At 41.3% G+C, this 26,971-nt stretch overlaps 1 protein-coding gene across 4 annotated transcripts in view; it reads right to left on the reverse strand.

The window, feature by feature from the left end:
- The window catches only part of TPPP (tubulin polymerization promoting protein), a 93,540-nt gene that overhangs the window by 60,765 nt on the left and 5,804 nt on the right, over nucleotides 1–26,971 (reverse strand). For all 4 annotated transcript variants that reach the window (XR_012901825.2, XM_006113044.5, XM_006113045.5 and 1 more), the window contains exon 2: nucleotides 14,058–14,372. Coding sequence is in view for 3 of the 4 variants with exons in the window: in XM_006113044.5 (XP_006113106.3) it covers nucleotides 14,058–14,372 (315 nt within the window). In the remaining variant the exon portion in view is untranslated. The remainder of the gene's footprint in view (nucleotides 1–14,057; nucleotides 14,373–26,971) is intronic.

Here is a 26,971-nt window from a genome sequence, read left to right on the forward strand (position 1 = left end):
AAGTCTTTAGTACAAACCTTCAGAACAAGTATATAACCAGGAATACTTGCAACTTTGGCTGCACAGGCAATAAAATATTGCACAACAACTTTGTTTCAACTATGTTGTATGAAGCGGTCCTGTATTATAGTATAAATGCAAGACATTAATCTGGATAATAATAAATCTCACCACTTACAGTCATACCTTTTGAGGTCCTCAGTAAGTCATCTGTAAGGATCTTAGCAAAAAACATTCTTATTAAGACTGACCTGAAGTCAGGAGCAATGAGTTTGAGGATTTTTCTTTTCTAGGTATACAAATACTACCTACTTTTATCCATAAAACAACCAACATTTTTCTGGAAAGGGTGGTTAAGAAAGGAGCAAAATGTTACAGACAGGCTATCCAGGCGGAGTTTGTTTTGCCAAATTCCTTACAGGTAGACTAATCCTGCTCGGTTCCTTATAGATTGGCCAATACCTTATTTTGTTTTGGTTTTGTTTCCATGGAGAAGAGGAGGGGCACAATCCTTGTTATTGATCTAGAAAAATACATATTTGTTATCAGTAAACAGGGTGCCAATTTTAGTTTTTATAGTTAAAAACATTTGGTTGATTAAATAGATAAGAAAAAGTTACAGTTTATATGGAATAATATGAAAATGCAGTTCTACTTGAAGTGATGAGAGCCACATGAGAGACTGATATCAGAGCCCTATTCTTATTTTAAAAAAAGCCCTGATAATCCACAATGACTTCATGCAAACTGTACTGGATAGTAAAGTTGTTAGATAATCTTCTTACTATATACTTTAGAAATGTGCATCTATCTAGGAGTCCGTTTGTTCAATGAGGGATTTAGGTGGACCAGTGGAGGTCTTTCTGTCCTCCCTCTGCCACTGGTCCCTCCTACCTCTGGTTATGCTACTGGCCGGAGGCCTACCCCTCTCTCTCTGCCCCACAGCCGCTTGCCAGATGGCCCAATCTCACCGGGCAGCCCCACTGCAGCTCACCAGGCTTCCCAGCACGCAAGAATCCCTGGCCACCAGTTCTCCACCAAGACCCTCTGGTCCTGCATCATCTGGGCCAGACCACAGATGTTGCTGGACCAGAAAGTCTCAGTTAATAGGTTTTTAAAAATACAGGTTGATCCTCTAACCTATTTTATTGATCTGTAAATTTCACATCTGCACAAATTAGAGTATATCTGAATTATTAGTCTGCCTTCCCAGAATTTCCCACTTCTACACTTATAAATACTTCGGTTGTTTGGGTTTCTATTTGAAAGAACAACCATCTCCCTCCCACCTCACTATTTGTTGGCGCACATACATAATACCAACTTTTATTCAGGTCCGTGGCTTCTTGGACACTAAGGTGAATTGAGCAGCCCTATCTAAATTGTAGTTTCAATTAATAAGCAAATATATGATGTGTACTAAAGGAAGAAATGACTATGTTAAATCACTTCCTACTGTCATTTACCTGCTTTTTCAGGCTTATGTTGTGCCAATTCTTGGTTAGCCTGAAAGACCAATATTAACACAGGTAATTCCTTAGGTATCATTCCAAATCCAATTAGTATTCATTCCCCCATATAGTCAGAAACAGTGAGCAAAAATCCCATAAAGCAGGTAGAATAGTTATCAAGTGGGATTCTAAAAATCAAAATACTAATGCCACTTGGAGGATGTGGAATTCTTCTCAAATAGGAAAGATGATAATTTTAAATTGTGTATTACCATAATATGCTTCATTTATTTAAGAAAGTTGATTTGGAAGTCTCGCTGCCTTGCACAATGTATTAATAAAAAACCCACAAGAGGCATCAGAAAGCGCTTATTAAACATGATGCCTTCCAGTCCAACTTCTTGGGTGGACTTTTAAATAAGCACAAGTTTTAAAGTGCTGCTCTTTTACAAGTGTTTGAAGTAATGCTTTTCAATGCTAATATATGACAGCTGGGGTTGTATTCAGACTGTTAAGTGGGACAAGCATATTCTCATCCTTGCCAGAAGTTGAACTAAGTAGCCATGCAGGCTGATCACTTCTGGTTTAATTCTTCCATAACCTTACCACAGCAGTAAGCTACTGCTGAATTAAAACCCAGTTGGCCTCAGGTAGAAGCATTCCCTATGAGACTTAGTTGACCCTGACTGTGAGAATTAGGCTAAACAGTTGACTTGCAAGTATGTTAGAACATGGATTGATCTATTCAGGTCAGGAATATTGTAAGGGTTCTCCATGAGAAGAAAAAAAATCCCTCTCAAAAACATGGAGGAGAGTTTTCTGGCCTTTATCATACACAGCTTCCTCAACAACAATGAAACATGTTAATGCAACGCAAGAAGCTATTACTGGAATTTAAGAGTACAATTATGCCTTTGATTGATTTTTTTGCCAGACTATTTTTGGAGGGCAGAAGAGGTAAAGTCTATTTACAGGATTTCATTAGTTTAAACAGGAGTCTTCAGTAACAAACCGGTATAGAACCACCAAAAAAATTGTTTAAAATTTAACACATAGTAACATCAAAACAAACAAATGTTTCCATGGAGACAACTACCTAAATAAATGCTCACAAGAGATCCAAGGCATGACGTCACCCAGGCCTGCCTGCATCCATAGTAACGTGCCAGTATAAACAGAAATATTTTGAATTTTCTATAAAGTAATGTCATAGAATTAGCATTTTTATGGCAATCCATAAACCATTTTCTTACAGTGTTTAGTGCTTGCACTTCTAAAATAAGAGCAAAGATATTTATATCAAGGCTATTATTACCACCACATTAACTGCATCCAACAAGTGGAGCATGTGTATGGCATATCTACTGTATCAAATTCCCTTGAGCAGTTGCTGACCCCAATAAACAAAGAAATTTATGTTCCCAAAGCAACACGTCGGAATGCTGGTCAGAGGGCAATCACATCTATTCTTCTTAGATATTTTGCTTTCCTTAGAATGAAAAGGCAACATTCCCAGACCTGCTTGGACACAAGCCTCAATGTTTTGGTGGATTAACATGAAAATTCAGACAATTTGTATTTTTCCTTTTCTAGCTAGTCAATTGGGCAGCTTTCTCTAGGGCCACAAGATTCACTCAACTCATCCCACTTTCCCTGCAGTTACATGTTTAGCCATTACAAGAAATGCAAATGAATAGATTTTACAAAATCAGCTGTCAGCATCAAGGAAGTGACATAAAAAACTAGAAAAAAAATGAAAAAAATGTTTACTAACATTTCTGTAATGTTGTTCTTTGAGATATTTTGTACATGTCCACTCCAATGTAGGGCTGAGCATGCCCTAAGCACAGATGCCAACATTTTTCCCTTAATGATAGCTGTTAGGTCAGCTCTAGCGCCCCCTTGCACCACACTCAATGTTGGTATAAAAGAGCCTGGATGACCCTGTTCCCCCTTCAGTTTCTTCTTGCCAACCACCTCTGGAGAGAGATGACAAAGGGTGGCTTTTGGAATGGACATGTGCAACACATCTTGAAGAATAACAGTTGCAGAAAGCTTAGTAACAGTTTTTTCTTCAAGTGCTTGCACATGTCCATTCCACATTGAAGGCGGGTTCAGAAATTAAGGACCAACCAACTATAATACAACAGCCTGGCCAAATCTGGCCCAGTCTCTGGCCTGTTGCATAATGGCATAGTGTGTCATGCACTGGTGTACTAATGACTAAGTTACCACCCTGCAGATGGCAAGAGGCATCAGAGGAGGCTTGAGATCTCGTAGAATGCACCACAAGGTTAGCCAGGGGCAGAGTATCAATGAGCTCCTAACATGCTCTGATACAGCAAGTAATCCACAATGAGATTCTCTGTGCAAAACATTTCATTCTTTCCATTGTCACTATGAACAGCTGAGTAGAACTTGGAATAGTTTGGTTGGTTGTTAAAAAAGAAAGAAAAGACAACATGCCATGCTGAATTAGAGATGTAAACTGTCATTTAAAAAGTAGCTAAGGGTATTGTTGGCAGGGAGCAAGAACCACCAATGGGATACAGTGCTGAAATTTAAATCTTAAGTATATACCGGCTGCCATTTCTCTGTGTGAGTTTTAAGCCAGGAGTTGGGAGAAAGAGAATGATTTAAACCCAGGCAAGACTACCATGCCTCCAAGGAATTAGGGGCATGGAAGTAGACTGGACCATGAAGGGATCATGAGCAAATAAGGGAAAAGTGTATATTTAGTCACAATCAGGGTATTTTTCTTTGTTTTGGTTGTCTGGTTAAACTTCTCTGTGAATCCATACCTTCCCTCCCCTATTCATCACATCTGAGCTATGCCAAACATGCCATTTTTTTCCTTCTGTGTTTTAATCTGCTCTTTCTTTAGTCGCTCTAATACCTAGCAACCAAGCATGCTTTATAAAGTACACCTTTTTGTTGTGTTAATAAAATCACCTTTAAGGCGATTATTTGATTCTGTGTCCTTGAAAATAACAGGCCTGTGAGGCTATGTCTACACTGTACTCTAAACTCAAAATAAGTACGCAATTTGCGCTACGCACATTGCGTACCTATTTCAAAATAAAGTGCTATTTCAAGACATCCCTTAACCCTCGTGAAACGAAGGTTACCAGCATGCTGAAATAGCATGTCTGTTACTTTGCAAAGTATTTTGAAGTAACAAATAGCTTGTGAAGACGCAGGGTCGCTATGTCAGGATACCTCTGGTATCCCAAAATAAATCTGATGTGTAGACATACCCTGAGTGTGCCTGCTTAGCCTGAGAAGTCAGCTATCAGAGAGACGTAGTTAATTTTCTGTCTTTTTTGTTTCTTTTTTTTTTCCCCCCAAGCTCTCTTATGGCAAAAGAGCTTGGGAATATACCTTGGGAAGAAATTCAAGAGTTCTTCCTGGTTATCAGGGATTAAATCACTTGATGGCAGCAGCTAGCTCCCAAGGCAAGGAAATCTGTGACCTTGGGGAGCTTTTAAGCAGAAGCCTATAGAGGCAAGGTATTTTTAAGGTCTCTTGCGGGCCCCACCTTCTGTACTCAGAGTGAGCGGATAACAGCCCTGACAGAAGGGTCCCTGAAGAGAGATGGCGGGGGAAAAGGCATGGTAGGAAGGAATTGGCTAATGTAACCCAGTTCTATTGTGCTCAGAACGCCGTGGTTTGAGGTGATATGGATCCAGGCAGCTGGAGAACAGGGGGAAGGAGTAGCTGGATCCAACATGCAAGGAACCACAATGTCAACCTCAAGAGTCTTGTCAAAATGAGCCTTTGGAAGACCCTGTCAAAACTGGGAAGACGGGGAAGGGACTCACACCACCTCCTCTGTTGTTCCTGCCTGCCAGTCTGCAGAATAAAAGTTGCCATTACATAAAGTCTTAGGATTTTCAAGGTTGCCTTGAACCCATAGATACGATGGCCTGGCTCCCGGTATTACTGATGAATTCAGAGCCAAGGTGGGGGTAAAAATGGCCCAGGGAGCAACAGGGTTCGCTGCATCAACTGGGGGCTATGATCCCACTTCCAAATCCAAAGACAATGAGCTAAGCTGCAGAAGCCATGGCTGTGCCACTCAGTACCGGAGAGGATTGCCAAGGAGATCTTGCAGCTGTAAGCAACAGTTTCCCTTTTCCCAGCTGTTACAGCACCCAGCACGGAACTGGCAGAGATGCTCTTCCACTTGGGGACAACCTCCAGTGAGCCCAGCACCAGCAGGGTTAGAAGGTCTCTTGCTGCAAAGGCGGCTTCAGGTGTCAATGACACTGACAACTGGCTAGTGCACTAACTCTGAGAAAGCATCATAGGATGGTGGTGGTAGTAGGTGCAGGCACCTCATGGTAAGATACCAGAGAGCAGCTCAGCATAGGTTTTGTTCTTGATCTCCCTTGGCACTAGAGATCTGCTCTTCTCCTGGTACTTGCAGTGTTTCTTGGACACTGGGAAGAGGATCAGCACTGAGACACTTGGGTCAATAGAGGCGTGATCTGGGCCGAGGCCAAAGTGCTTGGTGCAAATCCAAGCATGGCTCTAAGGCCAGCCTTAGGGCCGCCTCCATGAGGAGGACCTTTAAATGGACCAGCTTGGTCCTTCTAAGGCGGGGGCTTCGACTCCATGCAAATTTGGCAGCTGTCTCCTCTGGGAGCTTCCCCATAGCACTTGAGGCGCTCTAGTATGGCTCACTCAAAGGCACAGACTTACTGCACAAAGCACGAGGCTTGAAACCTAATGACCAAGGCTTAGCACTAGGATGAGGAACAACTCCACTATCTAACAGCGGATGAGACCAAACGATCTAGAAACTACTGAAATGACACTATGCACACTAAAATTGAGAGACAATCCGCTAAGAGAAGAATTGCCTAGGCAATGAGGGTTCCAGAAACGGTCACGAGCGGTAAGACGGAAATGAAGGGAAGCAGGGTTGGCAGAGTCCTTTATAGCAATGCTTTGAATGCACAACACCGGAGGGAGGGGCTAGAACCCACCTACTGCATACCACTAAGGAGGAAAAAAAATCCAGCAGCTGTGCATGGTGCATGCAAACACCTATACTGGAGTGGATACATGCAAGCACTTGAAGAAACACCCTTCTAAAAAGGAAGGCAGCTGACCCCCAATGCTGAAAAATGCCTAAGGAACCTTACAGTCCAAACTTTACTGAACGTTAGCTTCATGTATTTCTTTTAAAAAAAAAATTTACAATACTATCCAGCCTGCTCTTTTTGGTATGGCAACCATAAAATAAATATGCCTCCAAAATAAAGCATAGAGGATGCAAGAAAAAATAGCAGCAATCAAGTGAGCTAATATTGTGAAATATCTACTATTAAAGCAAAGCGTTTTAGCACTAGCCTAGCATACAGGCAGACATACGGTTTCCATAATTACAGGAACATCCACGCTAAATAAATTACTTTGAGGTCCTCCCATCAAAAGTCACCATCCAATATATTGAAAAAATGTGTCTGTCTTCTGATGGGGTGCTATTGGGACTAGGGATCATAGAATCATAGAATACTAGGACTGGAAGGGACCTTGAGAGGTCATCAAGTCCAGTCCCCTGCCCTCATGGCAGGACCAAATACTGTCTAGACCATCCCTGATAGACATTTATCTAACCTACTCTTAAATATCTCCAGAGATGGAGATTCCACAACGTCCCTGGGTAATTTATTCCAGTGTTTGACTACCCTGACAGTTAGGAACTTTTTCCTAATGTGCAATCTAAACCTCCCTTGCTGCAGTTTAAGCCCATTGCTTCATGTTCTATCCTCAGAGGCCAAGACGAACTACTTTTCTCCCTTCTCCTTATGACACCCTTTTAGATACCTGAAAACGGCTATCATGTCCCCCCTCAATCTTCTCTTTACCAAACTAAACAACCTCAATTCTTTCAGCCTTCCTTCATAGGTCATGTTCTCTAGACCTTTAATCATTCTTGTTGCTCTTCTCTGGACCCTCTCCAATTTCTCCACATATTTCTTGAAATGTGGTGCCCAGAGCTGGACACAATACTCCAACTGAGGCCTAAACAGCGCAGAGTAGAGTGGAAGAATGACTTCTTGTGACTTGCTCACAACACACCTGTTAATGCATCCCAGAATCATGTTTGCTTTTTTTGCCACAGCATCACACTGCTGACTCATATTCAGCTTGTGGTCCACTATAACCCCTAGATCCCTTTCTGCCGTACTCCTTCCAGGACCGTCACTTCCCATTCTGTATGTGTGAAACTGATTGTTCCTTCCTAAGTGGAGCACTTTGCATATGTCTTTATTAAACTTCATCCTGTTTACCTCAGACCATTTCTCCAATTTGTCCAGATCATTTTGAATTATGACCCTATCCTGCAGATTAGTCGCAACCCCTCCCAGCTTGGTATCATCTGCAAACTTAATAAGCGTACTTTCTATACCAATATCTAAATCGTTGATGAAGATATTTAACAGAGCCGGTCCCTGAACAGACCCCTGCAGAACCCCACTTGTTATACCTTTCCAGCAGGATTGTAAACCATTAATAACTACTCTCTGTTGAAGTGCAAACGACTACCTGTTTCATGTTTATCGGTTGACAGTCAGTTACACTCGTTGAAGCCTCCTCCCTGGGAGCCAAGTGGGCAAGGGCTGCACTGCTGCACTCCAGGGGAGCAGGCTTCACTGCTGGCTACTCTCCCAGGGAGGTCATTTCGCTGCAGCAGCGAAGCCACCTCCTCGGGAGCCAGGCCAGCAGGGGCTGGTGGCCCTGTTCCCAGGGAGCCTTTGCTGCAGGGTAACTGGGGCAGGATAACCCTGAATCCGCAGCATGGGTAACCGTGTAAATGAAATGTTCAGTAGTTACATGGTTAGCCTATTATTCAATTTTTAACATCCCTAACTGCGGTTGCGCCTGGCTTTGACTTATAATATCAAAAATGCAAAGAGTGATTGATGACCTTTTGAAAAATTATGCTTCCCAGAAGGTAAACTTTTCCTGCTTATCAGTGGTATGTACTGGTCTGCTTTTGCTGATTTTATACAAGACAGTAAAACAATAATAAAAATCACACATAAGGAAGCTGAAATACAAAGCTACTTTTAAAACCAGGATTATCTGGCAATATAAATAAGTGCACAGGCAATATACCATAGTATACCATCTATAGGAATGTGGGGGGTGGGGGTGAAGACTGCAGGCTGTGATGACAAAACTGAGACTACATGACGAGTTGAACATGTTCATCTGATAAACAATCATTTAAATAGTTTACTGGTAGCTTCAGGGAGGCAATGAGCCTTTCCACCTAACAGTTCTGTCTGTGAAAGTGTGGGGGGCAAGGAATGGTTTCACAGTCTTTGCTTACTGCATTTAGTATATTATTTTATCCCATACTATATTGTAAAATTTTCATTTAGAATAATTCCACTTGCCTATACAGGCAAGAAAGAATGAAATAACAGTGTTCAATATTCATATGATATTGCCAATACAGTATTGAGAAATGTGTCTTTATGAGCTTTTTGCAGTACATAGAACATAAATCAGAAATTGGTTTCCCAGTTTGTCTCAGACTGGTTAATTTAACCTTTTTAAACTAGAGCTGGTTTAATTATTTGTTGTTAATTTAGTCCTTTTTCTTGTTGATAATCCCAATTTCTACCAAATTGCATGCTTCATGCATAAATACCCTGCAACTATCTGCAGTCTGTAACTAGTAATCTCTGCTTATATTCTATGACTGGGTGACAAAGTTTTTAAAGTGAAGAGCAATGAACAGGGATCAAATAGAAAATAATAAAGGCCCTACTTGAATCACAAGATGACTGTCAAATAATTGCAACTGAGTTGTACACAGGACATGGAAAAATTGCAGAAAAGTAATAATGTAATTTTATTAACTGCAGTAATTTGGTAAAGCCAGAGAAAGCCTATTTAAGAAAAATTTGCTGGAACAATATAAACACTCAAGTATTATTTCCTGCCTGCAATTTTTTTTAGAAACTAGACATTTTGCTGCAACTGTATTTCATCATTAGTGCACAGGGCTGACAGTGCAAGCCTCAGCCCCTATCAGTTTGGATTAATGGGGTTCTACCGCACAAATGGGGAAAAAGTATGTTTAAAATCTCAATGTGTATGCAAAACCATAAACTGAAAAGTATGCCAATTAAATTTTGAGGAATCTGAAATTTCTGCATGATCACAAAGTAAGTTGGACCTTGCAAATAATGCATTTCTAGAGTTAAATATTAGATTATAGTAATTTGTACTCAAATCCATCAAACATCTGGGATTTATGGGTGGTGTCTTAAGTGTCTTCAAATATCCAGATGATTATCAAACAAAAAACACACATTCCCCATAAAAAAAAAAAAAAAAACATACACTTTCATATTTTTCTAATCATCTCTATTTTTGTGTGTTCCTCTTACTCTAATTTACATTCAGAAGCTAGACACTCCCAGATCTGTTAAATTCATATTCTGTCCTGTATATCTTCCTCCCACAAAACCACCAACATAAGTACAATCCAGTCTGAATTCAAGTATTCACCTGGAGACTGACAGTGACTCTGAATTTTACATTTTAACAGTAACTAAGCTATCACATGATTTCATCATCAATGTTGTGTATTATAATAAACCTTAGCTGGACTTCCTTAAAAAGTCACAAGGAAACTTGCCTTTCAAACCATGCAGATTCACTAGAATCTTCATAGATTATGTTTGCTTAGTCCAATAAATACTGTTCATGTTGAGAAAGATTGCCAGAGCCTGCAAGGTGTTCAGCACCTCCTAAGGAAAGTTCCAGTGTGTCCGACCAGTACCAGCACTCTGCGGAGGCGGGGGGGGGGGGGGGGGGGGGGGGGGAGGAAGAGAATTATTTCCTGTAGCATAAAAGGGTATCTCGGAACAACTGAACTAACTCCATCATTCAGATGACTTTGAACAAAAGGAGTCAGCAGTGATCATCTATTCCTTATTTTCAGAAGCTATCCTGCATCCCAGACTAGCAGCCACATACATATAGACACAGTGATTCTGACTGAAAACTGATTTCACTAAGCTTAAATTGTTTCCAGATTCCACAGGCTTCTAATTACTTGACTTCTCACTCCCTGCCCTCCTTACTGCCTCTGTATCAGAGGCAGCACAGGGGATCGGAGGGGAAGCCGGAACTGGTGCTTCAGGGAGCAGGCTTAAAAGCCGGTTCCCCCCAGCACCCTCTCCATGATGCAGGGGGTGGGGGCAGGGGAGGCAGAGGCGCAGCAGTCTAGGACCCAATGGGGCCTGGATTGCTCAGTCCCGTACCTACCCCTGCTGTGGCTCTGCATTTTAAATGCGTAAGAGCCAGACCGCTTGCACTCCCAGCTCCTACTACATTTAAACAGCAGAGCCACAGGGGGGCCCTTATCAACTAATCGTTTAGTCGATACAATTTGTCAGTTAGCCGCTTCTTAACATACTTACTTCCAGTTATACCTTAAGAGCATGGCTGGTCAGAAAATTGTCTTCATTGAAAATTTCAGCTGAAAATTTCCACCAATAAAATACAAAAAAGAAGTGTCATAGCTAAAAATAATAATTTATACAGAAAATTTACAGAAAAGCTTATTATTCCATCTTTCAACTATTACAAATGCAGTGACTTCAGATATCAACAAACAACAGTACCTGAAGGTTAATACTGGGTCCTGGCACTGTTGGGTAGAAGACTCTGAAAACCAGACCGCCAGCAGTGGCTACTCAACACTTACGTCCTACGACTCCACCATACCTGGGCACTGGAGAATGACATTAAGGAGGCAACGAGTGTGCACATTAATAATGGAAAACTGGTTTCTCCAATTGACCGACCAGGGGTGGGGGACAGGATAAGAGGCTAAGTTGCTTTGTTTCAGCACTATCCTTGGCTGACAGCTCCAAGGAGACAGGATGGAGAAGGTAATATCTTTTATTGAGCCAAATTCTGTTTGGGGGGCGGGGGGGAGAAGAGAGACAAGTATTCAAAGGACACAGAGCTCTCCTTCTAGTCTGGAAAAGGAATCAAGAATGTCACAGCAAAACGCAAGATGGAAGAGATGATTTAGCATAACTAGTTAGCAAATATGCCAAAGGACCATTCAAGGTAGACTAGCTCATTAACACCTCTGTAGTAGTATGATGAAAAGAGGCAGTGAGTTATAGATTGGTGTAATAAACCATAAATCCAGCACCTCTGTTCAGTCCATGATTTTTAGTGTCTAGCAGAGTTGTAAGTTTAAGCTCACAGGTTTGTCTTTTGAAAGTGTTGTGGATGAGAACTGAGATCAAATAGGAAGCGATTGTTTTTTGAAACGCGTACACCCACAGGAAATGTGGTGTGTGTCTTATTTTTCTGTGCGGTTTCATCTGAGAGCATAGCAAGTGCCTGGTTTCACCCACACTGAATAGATCTGGAATCGACATTGCTATAATTATACCACATAGCTCCAAAAGGAAGCAGAGAGCCAGGAGAAAAGTCAGAAGACAGGGTTCTTTCAGGCAGAAGAGCCAACACCCCAAGGAAGGAAGACTCAGTGATCCCCATACCTAAAGAGGGAAGCAATTAACCCTGTAATAGCTGCAGATCTGTAGTTCCAACAAAGGCTGAGACATCACAAGTTTCTGAGCTATTTTTATACATCGTATCGGTTATCTCCTTGGGCATAAGGATCACTGGGAAGTGGAAGTGTCTTGTGTTTATATAAGTTCATTCTCTCTCTAGTCCCATGTTCCAAAGGCACCACATTACACTCCCTCACAACAAAAGTGAATCCACTACACACCAGTAGGCATCAGGTCTGAGTCCTCCGGATCCATCAACATAGTGCACTGACTATTTTTTTCTTCAACAATAAAGACCTATCACATCATTTACTGCATGGAAAAAGGCCTGCGAAAGTAGCCCGAGGGTTTGTCATTTCCTGTTAGGCTAGCCACAGACATTTTAAATTGATAAAAGCAAGGAATACTTGAAAATAAACACTGACATTATCCATCTAAATTCATTAAACACACAAATTCATTAAAAATTCACAAAAATTAAAGCCTAAACATCTCGAAGCTTCACCATCTATTACACCAGGGGAGTTCATCGAACAGAGTCTAATTAAAATACAGAGCCTGGTTATGGCAACAAACTCTCCAGAAAGATATTGTCATGGGAGCAGAGATGGTGAGAGACTGACCCAAGAAGAAAAGGATTGGAGTGTCAACAGTGGTTTGTCAACTGAAGACGGAGCAAGAAACAAATAGCTGAAAGAAGAAACACACTGCAAACAGCATTTTTCCCCACTCAGAAAACAACAAACATTAAGAAAAAGCCAGTGGATGAGATTGTTCAAACAAACAATGGACACATTCAAGTAGTAGTTACATGATGTCCCATGATTCATGTACAGTGGACAGTCTGTAAAGGGTCCTTTCTTTTCTGTACTGCTTATCTTTGATGGGCTCCAAGGTTCATGTTTTTAGCAAGCCTATTTATCTGAACGTGCAGCTGTATCAATCTGCATGGCCTCAAACCAGCATTTGCACATGAAACTGTGGGTTAGTGCACGTGTAAACATATACTCCTCCAAACTATAAGCAAGTTAAGGAATCTTGCTGAAAATTTGTCCCAGAAGAACACAATGTTGTGCAATTTAAACAATTTCTATGTAATGAAGGGTGAAGGGCCTAAAGAACTGATACGCTGGAGTTCCCAAAAATGGTCAAACTTGAGTAGTTTGAAGGGGAAACGCAAGATAGCAATGTTAGGGCTTCATACAAAGTCCACCAAACTAACTTTCTTTCCATTGACTTCAGTGGGTTTTGGATCAGGTCTTCACTCCCCCGCCCCCCTTTTTGGAGGTAGGATTCCAATTTTCACTGAAGTAAAAAATAAGATTTGCTTGGAGGTGCCAATCTATGGGCAGCATGGACATGCATCTACACCACCAGTACACCATTCAGTTTTCTGCAGCTGATAATTAGAAGGCTTCAGCCACAAAAAGAGAGACACAGATGGCATATTTGTGATGCAGATGCATCCCATGCCGTACAATATTAGGACCACCAGGAAAATCTTATTTATTACCTCCATCAGATTGGCTTCTTAGCCTTCAACAGGCAAAACAAGAGAGCCTGTGGTTGCTATTTGAACTGCCCCAGCTGGTGATTCTGCCCTCTGGCTTACAAGTGTGTTTAAAACCTAAAGAACTATACATGCTTTACCCCTCACTTACCAAAACTACAGCCAGAGCCAGAGTTCCTTTAGTACAAGCGTTCATGACACTTACCCAGTGCTTTTTTTTTTTTTTTTTTTTAAACTTAGCAGTTTGTTCTGATAAACATGCATCTGTCCTGAATGTACTGTAGCTGAAGACATGAAACAATTCAGCTAAGGACAGCTGCTCAGAAGTTTAAAGAACATTTTCAAAGTGCATAAAGCAAACATGAAAGGGCATAATGATGGCAGAGGTACACGTTGCGTGCTGTACCTACTATTGCTCATAAAATGTTAATTCTATGAATCACATCAGTTTGGAGGGGGTAATATAAACATGGAAAGGGTGAAGTTACAACAAGACAAGGGAGCGGGGAAAGAGAAGGAACTTACTTGATTTTACTGAAGACAATGTCAACATCCGTGATCGTCACATTCTTCCCATCTATCACGTGACAGTCCTTACACAATTTTGACCAGTTTTTCCCATGCATTTCCTTTCCTGTGGCTCTGGTATCTCCGTGGATGGCAAATTTTCTAAAAGCCTCTTCTAGAGCACTAAGTTCTGCTGCCATAGCACCCTCATGCGAACTGTTTGACTCGTAAGATAGCCTTTTGGCTGCTCTCTCTTTTGCTGGATCTGCTGGAGACTTTGGAGGAGTCTTGTTGGCAGGTTTAATGGACTTTGTTTTATTGTCAGCCATCATGCTACAAAGATGAGGGGAAAAAAAAAAATCAGTTCTTTCCCTACAGATTAACTTGCATAGTTACCCTCTCTTTGTTAGGTTGTCCCTTGAGAAATATGCTTTCCACATGCTACAGTCTATGCTGTAGTCAATGAAAGGAGCTTACACCTACTGTTAGTAACTTGATTCTTTCTGTTAGGGTTTGTCTATGTGGCGATAACATGGGGCAATCCAGAGTGCAACTCTAAAGCACACTAGCGACACACTAAATGGAAGCATGGACCCTACTTCTACACACTAAATGTTTGAAACAGCATTATGCCAAAACACACTATGGAACTTTCAGTGCCTGATAGCAAGGTCCACACAGCCATGGGTTCTCATTAAACTGTTAGCAAAACTATGAGGCAAAAGTCAGAGACCTGACCTGCTACAGTAAGTTGCAGTCAACACCTACAGGAAGTAATAGCACTATAAAAGCTTATTCCTATTCCAGGTGATGCTATTCAGATTTGATTTCAATTAGTCCGCCTGTTTTACTTCTCAGAATTTTGATAGGACAGTGGTGCTAGAACAATTTGTACAGTGGTGGTACTGAAGGAAGAAACCATGTATTTAGGTTGTTATTACTACTTCAAGCCAGCACCCACAGCATTCTTAATTCCAGCACCTATGTCTGATATGCCCTTCTGGGGAGATTTTAGCATAATGCTATTTAACATAGCACCAGTTTGCAGGTAGCATCACGTGGAAGTAAGACTACAAAAGCGCAGTATAATTTCCTTCCATTAGAATCTTCCAACACTTGGCAGGGGTTCTCACATAGGGGGTTGTGACTCCCCTCTAGGGGTTGCACAGTTACTATGCTGGGGTCATGAGCTGTCAATCTTCAACCCAAACTCCACTTCACCTTCAGCATTTATAATAGTGCTAAAAAAATGTTAAAACGTGTTTTTAATCTATGGAGGGGAGGGGTTACACTCAGAAGCTTGATGCAAGAAAGAGGTCACCAACACAAAAGTTTGAGAACCACTGATCCAGGGCATTCATCAGTGGAAAGTGAAAAATACACAACTCCAGTCAAGTTCAACCCTCTCTGGATATGGGCTGGAAAGCTCTATGTCTGAACTCTGTGTTCACTTCTGAAATGGGTAAGACACCACATCCTTTTAACACAGTTTAGTTAGCTTGTGTAGCGACTACCACACGTTTGAGTGCGGATTTTACTCCTGAATTATGGGAGGTCATTGTTGGTTGACCCCAGTGCTCACACACATCCGCAATGAATGTGATAGAATGCCTAAATTAGATTTTGGCTCAACTTCTGCCGCCTCTCAGGCCAGTCCCCAAATTATATAATGCAACCTCAGAGGAAGGAAAGTGGGTATGACTGAGTCTTTTTCCTACTCAGCCTGTGCCCTGCACACTGCAACAGCAGCTGCCCATCTTCAATTTGTTGTGCAACAGCTGCTGATCTATTTGGGGCCTTTTCCAGAATAGAGCCTGGGTGCCAAGGACAATCTGCCCCAATACCCATCAGATACACAGTAGAATCCATGCGGTATTCAGTCTCCTTGCGTGGGTACAGGTCGTAACATCAAGCATCTAAAGTCTGTACCACTGGAATTCTCACACTCAAATAGGCACACAAATTTAATGTTGCCAATGATTAACATCTCTAACCCTTAGGCAGAAGGGGGGAGAAAACAGAAGTACAAGTTTCCTTTTTTCTAGTATTCCAGATTTGTTATTGTTTACACAATACTGTAACTGTTGTGTGAATTCTCTACTCAAACTCATTCTTAAATTTTGCTTCCCAGACAAAAAACTTTAAGATGTCACTGTATTATTTCATGTTCACCAGCAGAACAATGCAGAATTAATTATCTTAATAAAGCACCTAGGTTAGTTCTACACAACTCTCAAGATCCTCAAGTTTTCCCAGACATCATTTTGGCTCTGTTAACAAATTTATATACAACTACTGCATATATTTATACCTATTTCCAACAGAGTGCATCCTCTCTGTAAGCGTCTTTGTTGAGAGCTGAGAGCGCACTCAATTGTAAGAGATTATAATGAACTTCTTGAAGCTAGGTTTTTGTAGCCCTATATTACAGGCAATCTTGTAACAAAGACTATTACAACAAAAGAGCTTTGTATTGGTATTACATGATAAACTTGAACATGTAACGTGTCCATAAATGATACTCTGCCGACTGTATATTTTAAGTTTAAACAAAGACTCAGAGATCCAAATAAGTTACAATAAAAAAAATGACAGCTCTTCATATTAGTAGCATGCATTCCAGACATCTTAAAAAAAAAAAGTTAATTACTCTCATTTCATTTTTGATTTGTGAAATGTGCCTTACTACAAGTTATCTGAGCACAAATAAGGTAAGAAAAATGGCAGAAGCCAGACTGAGATCTAACTGGAAAAGTCACAACAAAATCTTTCCTACAATGAAGTTCTCGGACCACTGCAGCTCCATGTGTAGGAGTGTTAGTTTAGACCACTTGCAAGCAGCTTTACCACCATGCTGCCTAGATGTGTTCTGTAAAGAATTAAGTTACACTTCGTTAAAAACACACTGGACACCAGCCTATACATTCCCAATGATGCTGGAATAGGGGTGGCAGATTTTAAAACAAACCTCAATGTTGGTGCAGCCTAAGAAGAGAGCAGGGTAGTAAAATCAGACTACAAGGCTACGTCTACACTGGCCCCTTCTCCGGAAGAGGCATACTAATTTAGAACTTTGGAATAGGGAAATCTGCGGGGGATTTAAATATCCCCCGCGGGATTTAAATAAACATGGCCTCCGCTTTTTTCCGGCTTGGGGAAAAGCCGGAAAAAAGCATCTAGACTGGCGCAATCCTCCGGAATAAAGCCCTTTTCCGGAGGATCTCTTAGAAAGGAATAAGGATCCTCCGGAAAAGGGCTTTAGACTGGCGCGATCCTCTGGAATAAAGCCCTTTTCCGGAGGATCCTTATTCCTTTCTAAGAGATCCTCCGGAAAAGGGCTTTATTCCGGAGGATTGCGCCAGTCTAGATGCTTTTTTCCGGCTTTTCCCCAAGCCAGAAAAAAGCGGAGGCCATGTTTATTTAAATCCCGCGGGGGATATTTAAATCCCCCGCAGATTTCCCTATTCCAAAGTTCTAAATTAGTATGCCTCTTCCGGAGAAGGGGCCAGTGTAGACGTAGCCCAAACGTTTCCAAACTCCAGTGTGGTCAAACCCGTGGGAAAATGAATTCTGGAGTGGAAGACCCCCCTGGTAGAACTACTTCATGTTCAAAGTAGTTTTTTAATCTCAGAGCTATGAACACCAGTGCCCCAGCTGACTATAACTGTCACAAAGGTTTCCTTGAGAGAAAGATAGCCAGGACTATGCCAAATTAGGATTTCATAGATCAATATTAACACCCTGATTTTTTAAAGTTGATGGTGTTCCTTTAACTTTCACCTTTTTCAACATATTTATTACAATTATTAGACTCTCTTGTATATACTAGTAAATCTACACATACACATTTCAGAAACTAACTTATGCATTCCCTCTGAACATGGCTCCAAGAATGAGTCATAAAAATGATTCCTTCTGTTATTTTGAATATCATGTTTGGGATTAGTCTGTGAGCAAACTGGAGATAAAATATACCTGATAAATTAACACATTACTGGTATAGCTAAATGAAGGAATATCCATGGACTTAAAATAATTCCTTTTTGAGGTGAGCTTTTTCCTCTCACCCATAAATAAATCACCCTCACATCACAGTATTTTCAGTGACTATAGAAAGTTTATCAAAAGGGCTCCAATTGCATACTTAGAAAGTCAAATTTCAGATGAAAAGCAAACCAGCTTCAAAGAACTACTCCATCTAAAACACAAGATCTTATAGAGTTGTGCCTTTTCTCACGGCTGTCAGAGATTTCTATGGAAATGCCCTTCCTGCTTAGAGCATCAAAAATCAAGCTCTCAATCACAGTTAACTCACACGATTAACTAAAAATTAATAAGTGATTTTAAAATTAGTTGCAGTTTTAATTGCACTGTTAAACAATAATAGAATACCAATTGAAATGTATTAAACAATTCTGGATGTTTTTCTATATTTGCAAATATATTGATTTCAGTTACAACACAGAATGCAAGTGTACAGTGCTCACCTTTATAATATTTTATTATAAATTCTACAAGTTTTATCCAGCATTGCTCAGGTATAGGTGGGATCTGATTTGTTTTTCTTCGTTTAAATCATTGTTCTGGGGTCTGGCTGGGGATGAGGAGTTCAGTACATAGCCTGCCTCAGGAAGAGGAGACAACCCAGCCTGCTCTCACCACAGCAGCTCGGGGCCAGGTGAGAAGTCTATGTCCATGGCTGCTGCAACTACAGCAGGCACGGCTCAGGGAGGGGTGCATGTCCCCCAACTGAGGGACAGACAGAGGCAAATCTCAGAAATATATAGCACATAGCTGTGCCTTTCTCCACACTTGCCCCCTGCTTAACCAATGGTTTTATAGTTGTCCCAGTCCCCTTGCTGCCCCTGTGGTCATTATGCAGTACAACTGTCCCTCCTACCAGACCCTTCCCTTTCATGAGAAAATGTAATTCCAGGCACATCCCAATGTTCTGGATCAACCAAACCCTTATCTTGCCTTATGTTATGATAAGAGGAAGTTGCATACTAAATTTGGTGGTCCTAGCTCTTACCATTTAGGAGGAGCTCTTGGACAAATTACTGACAGACACACATTTCTAAAATATATAGTAAGATTTGCACTGAAAAAATTATAAACAGATAGTATTTTCAACTGACTTCATAAACGTACTGTAGTGTCATCTCTTTACCATTAAAAATAAACTTAAAAATGTAAAGTTACATACAAAAACTAACTACATTCAAAAATAAAAAACAATGGAAAATTTTAGTGCCTACAAGTCTACTCAGTCCTACTTCTTGTTCAGCCAGCTGCTCAGACAAATAAATTTGTTTATATTTGCAGAAGATAATGCTACCTGCTTCTTGATGTCAATAGGCCCTTCAGGCTTCAGCCATCAGTCCAGAGAATATGCTTCTATATTGATGACAAATGCTAAAAAATAATTAAATTTGTGACTGAACTCCTTTGGGGAGAAATATGGGTCTCCCGATATTTTACCCGCATTCTGCCATGTATTTCAGGTTATAGCAGTCATGGATGATGACCCAGCTCATGTTGTTGGTTTTAAACACCACCTTCACCACAGATCTGACAAAACACAAAGAAGGTATTAATGTGAGGTGGCTAAATATAGTTACAGAACTCAGCCCAACGTCGAAGAAGCTGAAGTGACTTCTAAAATCTGAGGGGGACAAAGTGTGGAATATACTTTGGGGCATCTGGCATTGGCCACTGTAGGAAGAAAAGATACTGGGCTAGATGGACTTTTGATCTGACCCTGTATGACCGTTCATATGTTCTTCTACTGCAGAAGGCAAACCACCAAATAAGAAAACCAACCTTTATCAGGTAGCATCTGACTCGGATGATAGTAATGAATCTGAATCAGTCCACGCTGCTTTAGATTGTTATTGAGCAAAATCAATCATCTGAAATGGTGGCTGAAGCATGAAAGAACATATTAATATTTAGCACATCTAACACAAGTATCTTGTGATGCTGGCTACAAAAGTGACATGTGAATGCCTGTTTTCACTTTCAGATGACAGTGTAAATAAGAAACAGGCAGCATTATCTTCTGTAAATGCAAACAAACTTTTCATCTTAGCAATTGGCTGACTAAGAAAGAGAAGTGAACTTGTAGGTTCTAAATTTTACATTGTTACATAGCTGCACTCAAACAAAACAAAGTAAATTGCACTTTCACAATAAGAGATAGCACTAGGTGACCTGAAAACAGCTATTTCTATATTTTTAAAGTGCAAATATTTGCAGTAAAAATGATAATATAAAGTGAGCCGGGTACAGTTAGTATTCTGTGTTGGAACTGAAATCAATACATTTTTAAATGTAGAAAAAAAATCTAGAAATTTTAATAAATTCAATTGCTATTCTACTGTTTAATCACAGTTTAAATTGCAATTAATTTTTAAAGTGTGCAATTAATCACGATTTTTAATCTGTACAAATCCTTTATTACACTAGGAAGCAGAAAAAAAGGGACCTTGTATCTTGTATATGAAAAACACTGATTCGTCCACAAATATATCTAATAAATTAACAAATCCTGGTAGGACTCGCCACTGATGTAGAGAGAAAGGAATCAGCAGTTATACCAGCTACGGACTCTCTTGCAAAGGAATTCTCATAAGCTTATCCACACCACCTCCAGCCCCTATTTACTCCAAACCCTAAATTGCAATGAAAAGGATAACCACTGTGAGCCACTGCTCCTTTGACTGGCTTCCACATTGCCTGCTTCTCACCCAAAGGAGAGAACAGTGGCAATTCTACTGAATTCAGACTCTTCTCTGCCTGCAGAGTGGGACAGAAACATTTTAGCTGACAGTGCAAAGATTACATCCATAAGGAAGTCTGTTGCCCCACAGAATGGAAATCTTCACTTCAAGATTGCAACAATTCCTCCAAGCGTCATATCCCAGGGTGATCTTTTTATTTCTAATTTGGGAGGCAACAGATTCCTACTATTCACTTCGTCTCCCATCTATAATTTATGCCTCCCAAACAACTGTACATCTGAGATCATAGGTCTGCACTTGCTTCTATATATGCCAACCCTTTGAGTTTTCAGACCCTACTACAAGTTTATGCAGGGCAGAGGGAAACTAGTCTATGGGGAAATCCCATCTGATTAGCAGTCAGGGAAATGGGGAAAGGCAGCCAAACAGGATAAATGGGAATATTTATATGCAGATCAATATAAATAAATGCATAGTTGTTCGGCTGGCTGAATGGCAACTTAATGGCATTTCTCTGTCTGTAGCATGACAACTTTTTAACACTACATTCAATCAATTCAAAATATTTAGGGAATATTCTAAGCATCAGTGAGCTGAACTCTTTATTGATTTCAGTGGAGGGGGGGGGAAATCAGAAAAAAACAAAAGGCGGGAAATGGGGAGGATGACATAAGGTATATCTACATTGCAATTAGACATCAGTAATGCCAGATAACTCTGGCTTGTGGGAGCTAAGGCTAAGGGTCTGTTTAACTGCAGGATAGACAGACTATCTCCACATTCCATGGTTTTTAGAGCCCAAACTACAGCATAAGCCCAAATGTCTACACACTCATTAAATAGCCCCTTAGCCTGAGCCCCCCAAGCCCAAGCCAGCCACAGGTTTTTAATTGCAATATACCCATACACCCAAAGCCAGAAGTTTCAACTACCTCAGTAATTCTCCTCAGATCAAAGAAATGGTTGATAGCAGCCATCAACACTTTCCAGAACAACAATACCTACCCAACCTTCCAATGGAGTTTAACATGTTAATACCATGACAAATTCCACTCCCAGAAAAGGAGTTATAAAAGTGGCAGAAGGAAAAGAGGGATAGGAGGAGAGGGGGACTGTGGCATGGTGAGCACACAGGTCCCGGCATGGGCAGGGGACAAATAAGTAGCGAAGGAAAATAAGGATGAATATACAGACCAGCCAGCTTAACTTCTGTGCCAGGAAAGATAATGGAGCAAATAATTAAGGAATCCTTTTGAAAACATCCAGAAAATGAGACAACAGTCAGCATGGATTTGTAAAGAAGAAATCCTGTCAAGCTAACTCGATATCTTTCTTTGATAAGACAGCATGCCTTGTGGATAAGGGGGAAGCAGTAGATGTGGTATATCTAGACTTTAGTAAAGCATCTGATATAGTCTTGCATGACCTTCTCGTTAATTAACTAGGGAAATACTACCTAGATGGAGCTACAATTGGGGATGTAAAAAGTCATTCAGAAATGTAACAGTAACTGCTAAAAATCCTAGTGATTACACATACTATGGGCTCTGCAGCATAAAACCTATACTGCAGCGAAGCCTCCCCAAGGCTGCTGGCTCTACTCCCAGGATAAAGTTGTACTGCAGAGCCTGCTGCAAAGACGCCCTGGGAGCGCAGCTGGCAGCCCCCATGGCCCCACTCCTGGGGAGACAGCCTGCAACCTGCAGCAGGAGAGCCAGGCTGGGCCTGCCACAGACAGGGGCTGCAGTGAGCCTCATGTAGGGTTGCCAGATGTCAAGTTTTGAACCAGACAATCCAGTATTTCAGCCTTCTGTCCGGGAAACAAACTGAGAAAATACTGGACATATAAATGTCTGGTATTTTCTAATTAAATAAGGTTTATTATTATCATGAGTATCAGTATGTAGTTGCGTACTGCCTGGCTGGTAGACATGCTCACGCTGCCTGTGCGTGTCTACTAGCCAGGCAGTACGCAACTACGCAGTAAAGAAGAGGGGGGTGGGACTGGGATGGAATCCCCACGGCCAGACTCGCCCATGCGCCCTGCCAGGACCCTATGTGCGGGATGGGCAGCACCCCGGGATCTGCGTGCGCTCAGGCCAGCCCAATCCCTGCCAGCCGGTTCCTCCCCCACCCCCACTCGCTATCTCCTTCCCTCTCCCGGTCAGCCCACTCCCTGCCAGTTGGTTCGCGCCCCCGGCCAGCCTCGCTCCTCCCCACTCCCTTCCAGCCAGCCCTGCTTTCTGCCGGCCAAGCCCTCTGCCTCCCCTCCCCCCCCCCCCCGCATCTGAGATCAAGTGTGTCTGGTATTTTTTTGAAACCATCTGGTAACCCTAGCCTCATGGGGCTGGACAAGCTGCTCCAGTCCCTACTGGTTAACCGGAACCAGTTAACCATTCACATCCCTAGCTACAATAAAGTGGGTGCATAACTGGTTGGATAACCATTCCCACAGAGTTCATCTGTGGTTCAGAGACATGCTGGAAGGACATAATGAGTGGAGTTCCACAAGGATCAGTTTGGGGAACGGGTCTGTTCAGTATCTTCAACAATTATTTAGATAACGGCAGAGAGAGTATTTTTTAAAGTTTGCTGCTGATACCAAGCTTAGAAGAACTGCAAGTGCTTTGGAGAATAGGATTAAAATTCAAAGTGACCTGGACAAACTGGAGAAATGGTCTGAGGTAAATAAGGTGATATTAAATAAGAATAAGTGGAAAGTACTCTATTTAGGAAGAAATAATCACATGCATACATACAAAATAAGAAGTTATTATGTAGGAAGGAGTACTGTGGAAAGGGATCTCAGATCATAATGAATTTCAAGCTAAATACAAGTCAATAGAGTGATGCTGTTGAAAAACAAAAGCAAACATCATTCTGGGATGTATTAATAGAAGCACTGTAAGCAAGACATGAGAAATAATTTTTCCACTACTCTGATTCGGCCTCATCTGGAGTTCTGTATCCTGTTCTGGGTGCCACATTTCAGAAAGTATGTGGACAAATTAGAGAAGGTCCAGGAAGAGCAACAAAAATGATTAAAGGTCTAGAAAACATGACCTATGAGGGAAGATTGAAACAACTGGATTTTTTTACACCAGAAAAGAGAAGACTGAGAAGGGACATGACAACCATTTTCAAGTACCTAAAAGGTTGTTCTAAGAGGAGGGAGAAGAATTGTTCTCCTTAATCTATGATACTACAAGAAGCAATGGGTTTAAACTGCAGAAAGAACATTAGGAAAAACTTCTTAATAGTTAAGAATGATAAAACAATGAAATAAATTGCCTAGGGAGGTCGTGGAATGGAGATTTTTTTAAAAACAAGTTAGACCAACACCTATGAAGGGTAGTCTATATAGTACCTAGTTCTGCCATGAGTGCAGAGAACTGGACTAGATGACCTCTTGATGTTCCTTCTAGTCCCATGAATAGGTTATAATGCTATAGGGATCCTGTATGTAGATCCAGTTGTAGAAGTCTCATCTGGGCTGAGGTCTGACCACCAGGGATTGGAGTCACCAGGCAGGAATTGTAGGAATGGCAAGGCCAGGTCCTATGGCAGGGTCAGCATCAGTCTGGCACTGGAGATCAGAGGCTGTACTGGGCTAGAACTGAGAGGCAGGAATTGGGATCGAAGCCAGACTGGGACCAGAGACTGGAGAGAAGGCAAATCTGGTGTATCAGTGGGCTGAGTCTGTGTGATGGCCCAGACAACTTCCTGAGGCAACCTCTAGGGTTAGTAGGGCTACTCAGCCAGTCAGAGGGCTGCGGGGTACTGTCACTCCAGGCTTCCCACGAGGCAGTTCTTCCTCCCTCAACCCCTCCCCCCGGTACCCCAGAAGTCTATAAGTTACTTCTAATGATCATACACCATCATGTGCCTGCACCGCCCTTCCTCGAAGGAACATCCAGGTTGGCGGCTGGGCATCAGCTAAGGTGCTACTATGCAACACAAAGGCAAAATGACAAGGCATGAAAACAGGGGCATGTAGGTTGAGAGAGCCCATTTGAAGCACAGGGTTCTCTTCTCACATTTTCCCATCTGGGGGCTCCTACAGCTGTGGCCAGCGTAAGGGACTCATTCCAGTGGAGCCTCTGGTGTGATCAGCATGAATTCTCGACCTTCATGAGCCCTTTGTACAACAACAAGGGGGACCATTATGGTGACAGCTTCCCAAACAAGATGTCTACCATATCTCACCACATCTAGACTCTACGCGATTTCTCCGGGTTCCAACTCTTCCAGAAACCCTGTCACCAGCACCCCCTTGATTTCTGAAATCCATACCTCTCAGCACAGGTCTTCTAGCAATCCTCTCACTTTGCTTGTCCAACAGAAAGAAAAATCAGGCAGGTATCTCTTTGATATGCAAAGTAGCCCTCAGGGGGCATGATGCACCTCCATGCGTGAACCGCACATACAAGGGCAACAGCAGGGATCAAATCTGGGAGGTTGTGCTCTCTAACCCCCAACATTAGAATACAACACTAACCCCTTTCATTTTTTTCCTTGATTACATCAGCATGCGTGTATGTTTTGCTTACACAAAATTTGATCTACCTGTTTTAAAAATATTCCTTAATTACATTTATAGTGGCTATGCCATATTAAAGCAGTAGGGGCAGAACTCAGATGGAATTTATTCCCCATTTTGGGTCAACATTCATAATAGTAAAGGGTTTAGCAACTGGAGAAATAAAATCTTATTCAGCTGTAGTTGTTTGAGGGAATTCAGTGCATGCTTCCCTTGTAGTGCCACTACAGCTATCTGTATGAATCAAAGTTAATGCAGTTCCTTTTTGAGCTCTGCTCTGGCCTGAATTTCTTTCAGTTGGGACCCAAATCTGCAAGAGGCTGAGCACTCATCTTGTCAGCAAGTGGCAATGCTATCGGTTGACTATATGCTGTTTGCTGCAGAGTGAAGACTAAAGATCTTTTCCACAGTTTTCAAATGAGTTGTAAGGGATTTAGTCATGCAAAATTCATTAATTTCATTGGATTTATGAGAAACTGTGTGGCTAAAGTGTACTTTTGTGTCTAGCACAATGGACCAGGCATAAAGATCACTGCTGAAATGCTCACTGCCACCAATTCTCATACACAGAAATAAAATAATGAAAATAAAATGATTGCACGCCTTTCATAATGCTTCTTTTAGTTTGCAAAATAGCACTGAAGTTATACATACCATTCAAAAGAATTCCTTAGACTAAAGCAACCAAAAAGAGAGGTGGTTGTGATCTGAGAACCAAATTGTCATTATTGTTTATCTTGAAAAACCAAAACTGCCTCCATAATTTATAAATATGACAAGATTGCTAGTATACGCAAAGTAAATTCAGTTATTGTATCATCACAAAGAAACAGAAACCTCCCCCTTTCAACAACCTGAGAACACACCCCTATGTAAACCCTTAAAAGCAAGGATATATCCAGTTAAGATACTCTTATTGAACACAAAAACACATTAACTGCTAAACTCCACCTCTATAAATAAGTCTCATACATCTCTGGCATTTACATAACACATATCCAACATTCTCTCACGACTGCATTGTAACACAGAAAATGGTTACTTCAACCTGCCAATATCAATGCATTTGTATGCAATTGAATTGTACAGTTATTTTCCAACCTAGTAGCTCTACACCGCCCAAGGATTCCTTTGATACTGAATCAATTCCCCGATCTGCTGGATTGCCATTTGCTGACAGTGGTGCCAATGGATTGTAATGGAATAAAGAATCAAGCGTACAATATTCTGCAATTGCCGATGCATAAGAAGGAAGCAAGCCAACAGGCCCACCACAGGTTTCATAGAGCTGTATGAACAATATTCCAATCTTTGCAATGAAAAGACTGGGTCCAAATTCACTTGAATTAAAATACAGCATGAAAGGAGCTACAACTGTTCAGCCCAGTCATTTCCTTGCTATGCTGCGAGGAAGTGACTGGACAAATAGTCAGAATGATAATTTCAAGTATTCCTTCTCTGTTTTAACCTGGTAACCCTCTTAAATGCTCTCATACTGCATTAAACAAACAGCTCCACAGTTCCAGAAAAAATAGCCTTTAACTCCAGATAAAATCCTGGGCCAAATTAAGTCAAGCTACTAACCTTGGTAGAGCTTCCATACCAGCCTAAGACAATCATTATCTCTTTTCTGTACTATTTTGAATTTC

Source organism: Pelodiscus sinensis, chromosome 2, assembly GCF_052426305.1.
Source record: "Pelodiscus sinensis isolate ZL-2025 chromosome 2, ASM5242630v1, whole genome shotgun sequence".
NCBI lineage: Eukaryota > Metazoa > Chordata > Testudines > Trionychidae > Pelodiscus > Pelodiscus sinensis.